Source organism: Microcebus murinus, chromosome 18 (assembly GCF_040939455.1).
Source record: "Microcebus murinus isolate Inina chromosome 18, M.murinus_Inina_mat1.0, whole genome shotgun sequence".
Lineage (NCBI taxonomy): Eukaryota > Metazoa > Chordata > Mammalia > Primates > Cheirogaleidae > Microcebus > Microcebus murinus.
In genome coordinates, this window is record NC_134121.1 from 59091314 (window position 1) to 59104920 (window position 13607).

The 13607-nt window shown below is 50.7% G+C and overlaps 1 protein-coding gene across 5 annotated transcripts in view; it reads left to right on the forward strand.

Moving 5' to 3' along the window:
* The window catches only part of SEC14L1 (SEC14 like lipid binding 1), a 51339-nt gene extending 42854 nt beyond the window's left edge, over positions 1 to 8485 (forward strand). For all 5 annotated transcript variants that reach the window (XM_012756266.3, XM_075994792.1, XM_012756269.3 and 2 more), the window contains exons 13-17: positions 1605 to 1739; positions 3918 to 4169; positions 5349 to 5527; positions 5939 to 6040; positions 7924 to 8485. In XM_012756266.3, the coding sequence (XP_012611720.1) occupies positions 1605 to 1739; positions 3918 to 4169; positions 5349 to 5527; positions 5939 to 6040; positions 7924 to 7939 (684 nt within the window). In that variant the 3' untranslated portion in view covers positions 7940 to 8485. The remainder of the gene's footprint in view (positions 1 to 1604; positions 1740 to 3917; positions 4170 to 5348; positions 5528 to 5938; positions 6041 to 7923) is intronic.
* The last annotated feature ends 5122 nt before the right edge of the window (positions 8486 to 13607 follow it).

A 13607-nucleotide genomic window follows, 5' to 3' on the forward strand; every position in this document is an offset into this window, starting at 1 on the left:
CTGCGCATTAAAACAATACAGTTAAAATCAAATCAGTTCTCAAGATTTCTCCCTTGACAATAAATAAATCAAAATAACATTTTTAAAGTGAAAAAATTAAGGGAAGTGTTTCTCTTTCATGTAAGTTTGGGGTTTTTAATACACTGAGTTGCTGGAGGCAAAGGCCTCCACTTCCAAACCCTGCACTATGACAAGCGGAGAGCCTTGGGGCCTTACAGCCACGGCACATGCCGAGCCATGGGGGGGGGGGGCGTTAAAGACACTGAAGCTGTGGGGCCCAAAGGAAGTGCTCCGTGGTACACGCTGGCAGCTAAAGCCAGTAGGGAATCATGGTTCTTATCAGAGAGGATCTTCAGTCATCCTTCATACAAAGTTAGCTTTTTGAGATGTGTACCCACTGGATTCGACTCATGTAGTTAGCTAATGAATTGGGCTTTCGGGGAATCTTTCTGAATGGTTAGAGAAATTTAGAAAACATACGAGGTTAGCTCTCAGCTCATCAGTTCTGCTTTGAGGAAATTGCAGGCATAATCACGGCGCAATGCAAAGAGCAAGTAAATTATAGGACTAACTTATCCAGTGCCCGTGAGATAGACCGCGGGCTCAAGTTTATAGAAACTCATGAACTGCTATCATTATAGAAGCCACTACTCCCAGTTTTTGCTCCTTCTAATCACGACTAGAAGAGTTGAGCTGGAGCAGGAGACTCGACTCACATCCATCGTGCCTGCATGTGTCACGCGCTGACCCCGTGACGCACTCGCAAGTGAGGGTGTTTGTAATTGATTCCCAGCTCTCCCGAGCTGCTGTCCGGCTGGGTGTTGAAGAGGAGGCCATTTGCTTCCACTTCCTGTGGCTAGAGGGTGTTTAACCACTATTCAGTCTGGTATTTTTCTAACATTTTGTCATTGCTGTGACATTTTCCATTCATGCTGCTCTACAAGCTGAAGACTGTTTATTTTCCACATAGTTGCCTCCCGGGGCCGATAACTTAGGCAGTACTTGGATTTTATGAACTTGAGTATGAAGTCATTATATCAAGGTTATTTAAGGAAATTTATGGTATATACAAATTCTAATTCAACTTTACCTAATTCAAGCAAGTGCAAAAGAAATTCACCTTTATTAGCTTTTTGCTGGTGTTATAGACCAGTCGTTTGACTTGGATTAGACACAAAACTGTATTCATTGATTATATATCTTGACTGTAATTTCATATCATAAAAATAATGCCCGTGGCTGTTAAGAATAAAACTTTTTCTCAAAATAATGATCTTCCTTTACAGCGTGATGTAAATACTTCTAATTCTTATATAAACCAGCTTTCATAATTGAGTCTAGTCCCTCATGTTTATTAGTATGGATTCTGTGGGAAATCTGCCTCAACTGTTCCCGTTTATTCAAGGTAAAGCATATGTATTTAAGTGGTTTTTAGGAAATATATTGCTCAGCAGTGCAGAATATTTTACCACCTTGCCAGTGTTTTCCATTTCTAGGCAGACTCCAGGAGTTGGGCACGTTGGGTGGGTGCTGGCCGGCACGCCTGGGCTCCCCAGGGTCGGTTTGTGTTAGCACAGCGTTCACTGCTGTGTTTTCTTTTGCAGTGTGAAGTGCCAGAGGGCGGACTGGTCCCCAAATCTCTGTACAGGACTGCAGAGGAGCTGGAGAACGAGGACCTCAAGCTCTGGACTGAGAGCATCTACCAGTCAGCGAGCGTGTTCAAAGGGGCCCCGCACGAGGTACTCGCGCCCCTCGGGCTCCTCTCCACAGTTTCTGCAGCCGGCCTTCCTGCCAGGCTTCCTGTAGAAGAGTCAGCTCGTCTTTCTGGTCTTTGTCTTTGGACTTTTGTTGACACTTGATACTGAGTTTCAGTACATGTCAATGTGGGCGGGTGGGGCTCTTGGAGTAGAAAGTAGCTGTGCCCGTCAGCTCACTCAGACCTGGAGAGGGAATCTGACCTCTCGACCCCCTCCCGACCCCCATGTTATACTGTCGCAGCACAGAGACGGAGTAGCAGATCTTTCCTTGTAGGAAGATTTAGCTCCCGAATTTAGTTTATTTAATGGTTATAGAGAACAAGTTTCATTTGCTATTTTTTCTTGACTGGATTTTGGTTATTTATGTTTTTTAAGGAATTTGCCGATTTTTGTAAGTCTTATGGAATAAGGAGAAACAGCTCGTCTCTATTCCCTTCTTGCTATTACATTGAGGTGCAGAAGCAAGAGTATTCCTGTGTTTCTGTGCACCATGTGTCGTGCTGTAGCGTCATGAATGACCTTAAGCTGCAGGACCCACAGTGGAATCGCCCTTCTTAGCTCTAGGGCAAGGTTTGTGGCTCGTAGTGGTTGGAGAGGACGGTGGCGCTTTGTACAGAGCAGGTGTTGAGTGAGACTGCGGTGCTGGCTTGGCCGCTAGTGGTAGCCAGGAGCTGACCCCTTCCTGCCTTCTGCCCTGGTAGCACCGGCTCAGGGCATTATTGCTGCAGTCGGTACTTTCCTATGGCCAACCTGACACTTGTGGGGCAAGTGGACAAGGGAATACTGTTGCCATGATTTGAACAAGCAGAGACAAGCGGAGCCTGCCTTACTAATCAGTTCTACAGGGGGAATCTCAAAGTTTATAACTGTCTCAAGGATTATGTGTATTAATTTCTCACTTGGAGGGCAGGCTCGACAAGGCAGAGTCCTTGCTTGTTGCGTACGAGGTAACTGTCAGTCTTGTCCATGTTTCAAAACTTAGGGGCTCTGCATGTTTCCTTTGTGTCACAGAGCATCTGTAAATGTACAAATGGTAAAAACTTTCATTCTGCTTTGGGGATTATTCAAAGTACAGATGCAAGGAAGTAATACACCTAAAATGAAGGCTGAATTAAATGTCCCCGCTGTGAATGCAGGAAGTGCCTGTCAGAATGGGGGACAAGGTCTCAGGATGGATCTTCCCTGGGGAGCCACTTTGCTGGAGATAGTGCTGTGCCATGTCGTGCCACCTGTTCTTGAATCTATTTAAGGACGTTCGGAAGTGGCATTTTAGTAGTGAGAAGTGGCAGTGGTAGGGTTGGGGAAGGCGTCCGGCGTGCAGAGCAGCGAGTGCAGAGGGCACAGTGGATGCCCGCAGAGGCTGACAGGCAGCTGCGGGGGCGAGGGGCAGGGCCTGCTCCTCTGCTTCCTTGGTGGGAGGTTTCAGTGACTACGGAACTCCGTGCAGCTGCCTTTTATCCTCACATCCTGCCCACACTAATCTTTTGAAACTATTAACTTTGATCATTCCCTGCTGGGAAGCTTCTGTCAGCGCAGCGTAAGTTCAGGTTTTAGATTGGCACTCCACAGCTGGGGCATTTCCCAGCCCTGCCCCCACCATGTCCAAGCAGCCTCACTCTGGCAGGCCCACGCCTGGCTCCTGCCTCACCCCTGGCGCAGGACACTGCCCTGTGGTTCCTCTGCCTGCTGTTTATGGAGCTTCCACCTTCTCCAGGGCCTTCTGGTGCTTTGCAGCTGCGAGCAGGGCACTGAACCCGTACGTGCAACCCCACAGTGCTCCTGTGCTGTGTTATTAAGACCCAGTCTCTTGCAATGCTGTCTGAAGGTCGTGTGCTAGAAATGTCTGGCCTGTGGGTACAGAGCACAGCACAGAACTTGGTACATGACACAGGTAGCAGGAACCACTGGCCGAAAGAATGAAAAGAGTGAGTGGGAAGGCTGGGTGGTCATGGTCCAGTGACTCTGTGAAAAGAGACCTGCCCACAGGGATCAGTCCACACAGACACACACACACACACACACACACACACACACACACACACACACACCGCTCATACACATCTGGACTGAGAGGCCCCTGGAGGGGACGATGTTGTCACAGCATCGGGGTGGGGCTCATGCTCGTGGATCTCAGTTGTCTGATGCAGTCTCTCTTTCCAGATCCTCATTCAGATTGTGGATGCCTCTTCGGTGATCACTTGGGATTTTGACGTGTGCAAAGGGGACATTGTCTTTAACATCTATCACTCCAAGAGATCACCACAGCCACCCAAAAAGGACTCCCTGGGGGCCCACAGCATCACTTCTCCAGGCGGGAACAACGTGCAGCTCATAGACAAAGTCTGGCAGCTGGGCCGTGACTACAGCATGGTGGAGTCGCCTCTCATCTGCAAAGAAGGAGAAAGCGTGCAGGTAACACCACGCCTCTGACCTTCTCTGCGGTGGGCAACTGGCTTGAGAAGAGTGTTTCACTTTGTTCCCTCAAGAAGCTGTGTGGCTTCTCGAGGTGCCATCCATCTGTGGAGAGCCCTTAGGTGTGGCCAGTTGTAGTTTTGCTTCTTGACAGCCAGAATGGCTCCGGAAGCCCAGTGAGTCTTAGAAGAAAAAGAGCTCAAGCCTAAGCAGCAGTTTTGGACAGAATCCAGGACTTGTATCTAAAAGCACATGAATTTTCTCAAAAGCAACATGTGACAGGAAGGAAAGAGCATTATTTGCACATAGACAGCTGGGTTTCAGAAGGCTCCACTGAGACATAATTTGATCGTGTTGTGTTTGTCTTTTTCAAAGGAAAATCACACTAAATAGAAGTGAGAGGAACAAGTACTTAGAGAACTATTAACTCTCATTACCAAACATTCTAATTTGTTTAAAAATGCTGTCAGTTCATTTTTAACATTTTGGCCAGTTATTTTGAGTGCCTGTGCTCAAATGGTAGTTCTCTGGGTGTTTTTGGCCTTCATAATAGATGCATAATTTTGCTGCCTTTACAGTTTTCGGGATAAGCCTGTCAGTGTTTCAGTGGTCTTAGATGTAGATTAAAAGAGAATGTTTTATCCAATTTTTAAAATAATGAACATTTTAAGCTGTATTATTACAGTTTTTAAATCCAGAATTAATGGAGAAAGTAATTTTCATAGATTGACTATAGATTGACATCTTTTGAGCCCAGAATATGCCGGTAGATGATTGGAAGCACCTCAGGGAAAGAACTGCCTGGCCCAGAGGGCCTCTGCTGAGCCCCCAGCCCAAGCGGAGGGCCCCTCCAGAGCTCTGCCACCCGCCATGCACCTCCTTGCACCTTCCTCTCCATGGGGGTGTGGCCTCACCAGGGCGGCAGACACAGCATCTGTCCCTTGGCCTTCCCAGCACAGGCAGAGCCTTGCCACAGTTCAATAGGTGGAAGGACATTGTTGAATACCTGATAGTGAACCGAGATAGCAGGTCCTTGTTCCCATTGAGATGGACACATAATTACTGTCAAATAATGAGACTCAGAGACACCTGCCCTTGGCAGTGGTCAGACCATTTTAGGGTCATGATCCCTAGGAGGAAGGAAGTCCTCCTCAGCTGCCACTGCCTTACTTGTTTTAGGGCTCACACGTGACCAGGTGGCCGGGCTTCTACATTCTGCAGTGGAAATTCCATAGCATGCCTGCGTGTGCCGCGACCAACCTGCCCCGGGTGGACGACGTGCTGGCCTCCCTGCAGGTCTCCTCTCACAAGTGTAAAGTGATGTACTACACCGAAGTGATTGGCTCTGAGGATTTCAGGTATGGCTCCCTGGCCGCAGCTGCTGCTGCTGCAAGAACTAAGTGCGGTCAGAAGGAGGCTGCAGTTCTGTGCCATGTATAGGGTCAACAGTGATGGCAGATCCTAGGGATACTCGGGGAGTAGCTTTGGGGTCCTCTGTTGGTGCTGGGACTCCTTGCACTTGTGCAGCGGGAGAGCGTCAGGGAGGTGGGGCAGACTTTGCTTCTGCTTTGCGATGTCCACGCGCAGGCCATGGTAAGCCACTCCCCAGGTGGGACACTTACAACCCACCTCCACTTTCTAGGTGCTGCAGGGGACAGAGAGGAGTGGGCAGAGAGCAGGGTGGGCTGGGAAGTCCAGAAGGCAGTGTGGGCAGGTGGGCGACTTAGTGGTGGGTCCTCACGCCTTGTCCCTCCCTGTGCTGTTTGCAGAGGTTCAATGACCAGCCTGGAGTCCAGCCACAGTGGGTTCTCCCAGCTGAGTGCTGCCACCACCTCCTCCAGCCAGTCCCACTCCAGCTCCATGATTTCCAGGTAGTGCCGCGACGCCTGTGCCTAGTGTGCGGAGGGGATGGCCACACCTGCTTGGACAGCCAGCCACGCTCCGCCGGCCCGCCCAGCGGCGACATTGTGCAGACTCCTCACCTCTAGATAGCAGATAGCTCTACAGATGGTTAATGTAGTCATTTGATCCCAAAGCTATCTTGACAGGTAGTTTTAATCTAACCCTAACTTTAACTCAATAGCCATAGATTTTGTATACAGTGTGCACAAAATCAAACCAGAGCACAAGGGCTCTCTTGAAAGCAAAGTAGTTTATATACCAATTAAGAGATTGACTTTATCTCAAATATTGATGCAAAAAATTTTTCCAACAAACTCTGCATTGTCCATTAGTGGGTGAATTCCTGTTACATCCTCCAGAGCTGAGTCCCACTCCTCCCACGGAGCAGAAGCTGCCAACCTGTTTCCCCTAACCTGCATCGTAGTCCTCACGTCTCCATGCCGTTAGTCAAGAGGGTCTGTGAATTTAGTGACAGCCCTCGAGGTCCCTCCTCTGAGAGTTCAGAGGCAGCCTGCGGAGCACCCAGCCCCACGGCCCCGTCCCTCACTGTTCTGAGAGTGGGCGCTGGGGGTTCAGGAAGGACTCCCCGAGACTCCAGGAAAATGCCGCCATCATTAAACATTACTTTCTCTTTCCTCCTTTTCAAATCTCTGACATTTTTCAGAGCAGGATTTTTCTGTGTTAACTTGTGTAGGGGATTCCTTCCCCTTTTTCTTCTGTGTCGCTCTTAACTGTAGCCTGTTTCGAACGCACTGTCGATCATCTCCTCTGTGCTCTCCAGTGGCTTTCTGCCCTCAGCACAGGTGGCCCTTCCAGTCGCTGGAAGGGTATTTTGGAAACAGAGTAAGTCACACTTGCCATGTCAACACTCTGCAGTGCTGGTTCTAGATAACCAGCATACGTCCACCTTGCCACTCAGGCGGCCTGTGGCTCATAGGAGCCCTGCTGCTTTGTATATGGAAATTGTGGGCCTGTGTGTGTGCGTGTGAGTAAGCGTGTGCTTGTTCGTGTGTGCACACGCATGGCAGTGGGTGCTCGTGGGGAGGGGGCAGATAGAAACTTAGGTCAAGTCACAAAGGATTCTTCATAGAAGCAAATCAGAGTGTGGGGTTAGTTTTCCCTTTTACATTTATGTTTCGATTCCTGATGACAAAGCTACTCTATCTTTATAGACCCTCATTTTTCCCCCCAGCTTTTTATGTGAAAAGCAGGTTATTTATAAATCTGTCCAGAAGTTGCATAGGGACATAGGGGTAGCCTATGTCCCTATGCAACCCCTATGCATAGGGGTTGCTATGCATAGGGGTTGCATAGGGACATAGGCCTATGCATAGGGGTAGCCTCCATGATAAAGACATGTGATGTGTGTTTTTGTGCGTGGCAGAGGCTGTGCTTTTAAAGATATGTGTGAAAATGTACACAGCCATCATCTGTGTGCGTGGTAGGCACATGCATGCTAGATTCCGTTGTCTTAGCTCCACTCTGAAGGTGCTAGGTGGGTGCTGTGTGACCACAGGGCTGCGTGGAGGCCGTGGGCCCCGTGGGGGGGGGGTTGGGAGGGCTGGGGCGAGACCAAGAAGCCCCTCACCTATCAGGTGAGCCCTCATGGCTGCCTGCACACTGAAGACGTTCCTGGGCCTCTCCTGGGATTGCCAGCCTTCCTGGACCACAGCCATGCCTTTCCTTTTAGAGGGTGGGCTCCTCATTGACACCTGCAGCCCGTCGCCCGAAATCTCGGCAGGGTTAGTCAGTGCCTCTGTGCTGATGCCACTTGTGCTTCCTGTTTCCAAATTATAAGGACCTGAAGATGGTCCCCTGCTTTCTCTTTCTTCTCTCTTTCTCTGTGTCTCAGATGGCGATTTTGCTGACAGCTGCCAAGAAAACGCTCCACTCAACAGTCCTCATGTGCCCAGAGATGTTTATAGAACTATTTGAATTGCAGCAATCCCCCCACCCCCAGGCTGAAGATCTGTTCTTTTAAGTTGACTCAGGAGTGGCACTGTTTTAGCCCATAGCGTCCAATGCATCTTTAAGAGTTCAAAGCACACAGCTGCACAAACGCTCACAGGGTTTACTCTTGGGTAATGACCACCTCATTCTCCTTGTAAGGAAATTACGGGGCATCTATGGTTTGAGTATGCGGTTTGTGTTACGTCTCTCTACTTTTAGTACCTTGCCACTCTTTTACAATGCTGCTGTCATTTCCCTTTTTTTCAGTACTAATGATTCTTTAGTTTTCCCTCTATTACTAGTGTCTTAATTCACTTTCCTTCCAAAATTCATTATTTGCATATCAAATTCTGTAAATGTTTTGTAAACATATTACCTCACTCTTGGTAATACAATACTGATAGTCTTTAAAAGATTTTTTTATTGTTATCTATAATAAATGTGAACTGTTTAAAGAAAAAAAAGGGTCTTTTTCTTGTTGTGAAATGGGAGTCTCCCTTGGAAGTTTGAAATTCCTAGGGGACTTCAGAGATTGAAGAAAGAAGAGAGCTTCGGAAGCCAGAGTCCTGGTATTCTAGAAGTTCGAGAAGAGTGCTGAGCTTGTGCAGGACTGTGTTTCACAGACCATCCTGCAGGCAGGTCCCAACTGCCTGTAAATTTGCTGATGCAGAAGTGAAACCCAGTGTTTGCAATCCCCTTGCTTCTCTAAAAAGATACGACATATCTTTTCTTAAACTCAGCCAGATCAAACATGACTATTGTTATGATACCTGATGTGACGCTTCTTTAGTAATAAAAAGGATTGCTTTAAACAGGAGCCTCCTTTAAAGAAAATAGAAGGGGCAGGTGTGAGCCTTCAGAATCCTGGGTCCCCTTACCTCGGCTCAGCAGGTGGGTCTGCAGGGGCAGCAGGGCCCGAGGACGCGGCAGGCCAGGAAGCAGCTTGTGGTCAGCTTGCCAGGGTGCAGAGGCCGGAGCCGCCTCCCTCAGGAACTTGGAGGTCATTTGCTTTCCTAGCCAGGGTCTGTATTGGTGGGACACAGCTGAGGGGTCTGGTGGGGCCGGGGTGGGAAGTGGGGGATGCCTGAAGGCGCCCCACACGTCTCTGGGGTGGCCTGGGCTATGAGTATGGCCACAGGCAGTCAAGACAGGTGACTTCCTAACCGCAGCTGCACCGAAGTCATGACTGTGAGCCAACCTCTGTTGACGGAAGGAGAGACTTTTCACGTGGATTCCTCCTGGGCGCCATGTGCCTGTGCTGCTCGTTGACTTGGACCTGCCCTCCCACCTTCGGCCTGGCGGTTGATTCTCAAGGTGGAAGCTGGTGGCAGTGTGGAAGTGAGCAAGGTCAGGGGCATCTTTACCCGCAGCTCATCTCCCGTTGTCCTCAGGAAGTGCCACGCTGAAGTGGAACATCCTGAACAGCAGTCATCGTGTTTTTATATTGGGCCACCAAGCTGTTCATACGTGTTTATCTTTAAATATATCATGTTTCCTTTAATAACAGATCTCTGTGGAACTTTGATAGAGCCAAGCCCGCAGGGTGCCTTCCAGTTCCTGAGCCATGGGGGGCATGCTCATCAGCATCACAAAACACACCAATTGGATCAGTTTTGCTTGAGAAGTTAGGGCTTTGCAAAGCAGGGGGTTCTGGGAAGATGGTAGTGGCATCCCCAAAACAACTAGATTGCAAAACCTTGAACTGGTGGACAACTGAATTGCACACTTCAAAACATGACATTGTCAATGTTGGTTGTGTTTTGCCACAGGAAACCCTGTGAACATCATTTACAGCACGCTAGGTAATAAGGCATCCCCGTAAACCCCCAATTGGGGGCGTGTCGGGACAGACCACCAGTGGTCACAAGACCTAGCTGACCACCAGGTTACTGGTGCTTTGGGGGAGAAAGCAGAGGTTACACAGATGTCTCAGGGATGGGAGCAGGAGAACCCTGGGGGGTACGAGGGCCAGTGAGTGAGCAGCAGTGACAGGCAGGGCTCCCGCCAGAGAGGCCCCGGCGGGGGAAGCAGACTGGCCCCTCTGGACTCCCTAAACTGCCCTGCCCGGGCTCCCTTCTAAGAAAGGACCCTGCACTGAGGAGAAACGACTTGGAGTGGAATAAAAATTAAGCAGGATGGGGACAGAGTCCAGGCTGGGAGGGGCAGGCGGCTCTGAAAGCAGAGGACACGTGGTTAAACTCTCCACCAGACAGAAGAGGGAGCTCTGCAGCACTAGAGATTCCTTCCTGAAGCCCACTGCATTCTGGAGGCTTATGAAGCACCTTTATGTAAGAATGAGCCCAGAAAAGTATCACACTCAGCTGCATCCAAAGCTGGGAAGCAGCAGCGGAATGAGACCCGCGGACCACGGACGCCAGGCGGCGCCTGCAACACGCTGGGAACCAAAGCTTGAAGATTTTAAAAAATGAACTTCATAAGTCAATGTTAGAAAAACTCAGAAGTGAGGTTGCAGAACCCAGGAGAGAATTAGCGATAAATGAAAAAATCATTTCAGAAATTTGAGACTAAATTAGGAGGAACACGAGGTGGAAAATACAACAGACGCTGCCCAGCGAGAAGACAGGATGATTTTGTAAGTCAGAGAGGAAGAAAGGGCGCAGGAGACGTACAGGGTGGGCTGCGGAAGGCACGCCCAGCAGGCTGGCCCCTTGACAAGGCTGGCAGAGCCGGGACCTGGGAACGGCCCACTCCAGGGACAATAATAGGAAAAAGAAAAATCCTGGGCATCCAGGGAGGGCAGTCAGGCTTTTCAAGGACTAAGCTCTGTGCCAGAAGAAAATGCAATCGTTAAGATCACTCAAGGAGAGAGTAAGCAAACCTGGCTTTGCAGTGTGAAGGGCACTGGCGGAGCTGCTGGGGCGGGAGCGACAGCTGGGGGGAGCCGCGCCCGCAGTCCGGAGTGCGCGACTGCACGCAGGCGGCGGGCAGGGGCCTGGCGCTGTCTGTGGAGCCCAGACTGGCGGGAGAGGGGCAGGCATGTTGACTCTGCGCCCTGCCAACTGAGAGCACGCACGTCTGTTTTTTTAAATGGGAGGAGAGTGGCGGGGGCATGTTGGGTTGCAGGACTTGCATTAGTGGCAGCATTGACTTGTGGCTCTGGGAGTGTGGGCGCGGGGGCCTGGGATGGGAACGAGGGAGGAGCCGGGTACTCTCCTAACTCCAGGCTCCTGTGGAAGGTGCCGTAGGGGAGAGTGGAAAACGAAGGCTCTGTGGTCTCAGATTTGAGCGGGAAGGTTAATGTGAACTCGCGAGGTACTTTTATCTTTCAAAATGCATGTGTGTTTCTAAGTATATTCATATCTTTTAGTCCGCTTATGCTGCTGTATAGAAACACCGGAGGCTGAGGTTCATTGGCTGTACATTCTGCAGGCTGCACAGGGAGCCTGGCGCCGGCGCCTGCCCCTGCTGAGGGCCTCTGGAAGCTTCCGCTCGTGGGAAGAAGCCATCAAAGACTCGAGGGTCCTGTCACATGGACTCAAGAGCTAACTTGAGGAGCTTCCACTGGCCGGGAACGGGGCACATCAAACGTCAGTAGTAATAACTGCAGTACACTGGGGCCCACTGAACGTTAACATTCATGAGCTCGCCAGGTGCGGTGGCTCACGCCTGTAATCCAGGCACTCTGGGAGGCTGAGGCGGGAGAATCGCTCGAGGTCAGGAGTTCGAGACCAGCCTGAGCAAGAGCGAGACCCTGTCTCTACTATAAAATAGAAATTAGCCAAACAACAAAAAAATAGATGAACTTATAGTTGCCCCCTTGTGTGTAAATAAATAAATAAATAAAGTAAAAAATTTAAAAAAAAATTAGCTGGGCACTGTGGCACACGCCTGTAATCCCAGCTACTCGGGAGGCTGAGGCAGGAGGATAGCTTGAGCCCAGGAGTTTGAGGTTGCTGTGAGCTAGGCTGACGCCATGGCACTCTAGTCCAGGCAAGAGAGTGATACTCTGTCTCAAAAAAAAAAAAAAATTCATGAGCTCATAATTTTGGTAAAGAGTAATTTTAGAGGATAAGGAACCAATTATTTTGAAAACTGAGAAAAGAAGCAAGCATTTATCCCTGCCTTTCCTAAATGCACAGTAGATGAAGAGAAGTACATAGCAAAGTATTCCAACGAAGACATATAAAAGAAATGACCAACTGACATCACTTTGCATTTGCAACCGCAGTGAGTGAGTAGATGCGGGTATTCCGCATCCTTGGCTGCTGAGCTCACAGAGGCAGCAGGTGATCCGGGCCTCCCCGACAGCCACAGTCCTGCCGGCCTGCGCGGGTCCGGCTGCCGGATCGCGGCGAAGGCAGAGACCGAGGCCTGCGTCGCCGTGCACCGTACAGGAACCGCTCCCCGAATTGAATTCCTTTCTCCTTACAACAGAGAAACTAAGTTTGGGGCAGGCCCTGGTGTGAGTGTGGCCTGGGCGGTTCTAGCTCACGGAATCGCCTGCTCAACTCATGCACTTTCTAGAGCCGCATTTTGTTTTACAATAAAAAGGTTTTTATTATTGTTTTTTGTTTTCAGTTGAGGGGTTTGGAAGGGTGAGTTTGTCTCGAAGGAAGGTCACACTGGTTCTTTACTTGGGAACTCAGGTCATCTTCTGTCCAAATCACAGGGCTGTGGTGACCTGTGGCACAGGCAGTGCATTCTTGGGACGTGGCCTGCAGCAGCTGGCATGTGACCCGGCCTGTGTTGTGGCCGTGCCAGGGGCAGCAAAGCAGCCCAAGCTGGCTGGGGCAGGGGGACGCGGGGGTCCCTGAGGTTCCTCACCTCACTCGGTCCCCAGGAGAGAATCTGAGGCTGCCCTGGCTGGAGCTCGGCCCTGCAGTGCACTGCCCTGGCCCGTGCCGCCTCCAGATGCCAGCAGCTCTGCCACCCTGACCTTGCCTTTGGGCTTAAGAACTGGGCACTGGGACCCAGTTTTGACAGTGACATGGAGACAGTCATGAGCCCTTCCCAAGTCTCTGTGCGCGGGCCCAGCCACTCCGTGTGCAGGTTAGAGACACGGAGGAGGGAAGAACCTGCCGCCTGCTTGCTCCGGGCTTTCTGCGAACCCGAGAGGGCGAGAGGCCCGGCTCAGCTCCTGACGAGCACAACGGGGCCACAGAGAGGAGAGGGGCCCTCTGTGTTCTGCTGAGTGCACGTTCAGTCCCAAGGGGACCTCAGAGCCACCGTCTGGCTGCCAAGCTCTGCCCCTCCCCTTTGCAAGGCACGTCCACGCCCGAGACCTGGTGGCCTCCTGGCGCTGCACCCAGAGAGCGAAGCCACGCAACAGCAACCAGGGCGAGCCTGCTGGAGCTGGTCCTGGCCCTGCCCCAGAGGCATTCCTCCCCGGCGCCACCTGGGGCCACCTGTAACCAGGCCGCGCTCTTGGAGCTCCGGGCAGTGGCAGTCTTTGCTCCCTTCAGCTCTGCTCGTGGAGCCAAAGCCACAGGGGGAAATGCTGCAGCCCTCGCGCCTACCGACATCTCACCTGGTTAATTTCACGCGTCAACTTGATGGGCCACACGGTTCCCACGTATTTGGTCACACGTTATTCTGGGAGTTTCAGTGAGGGGGGTTTTTGGATGA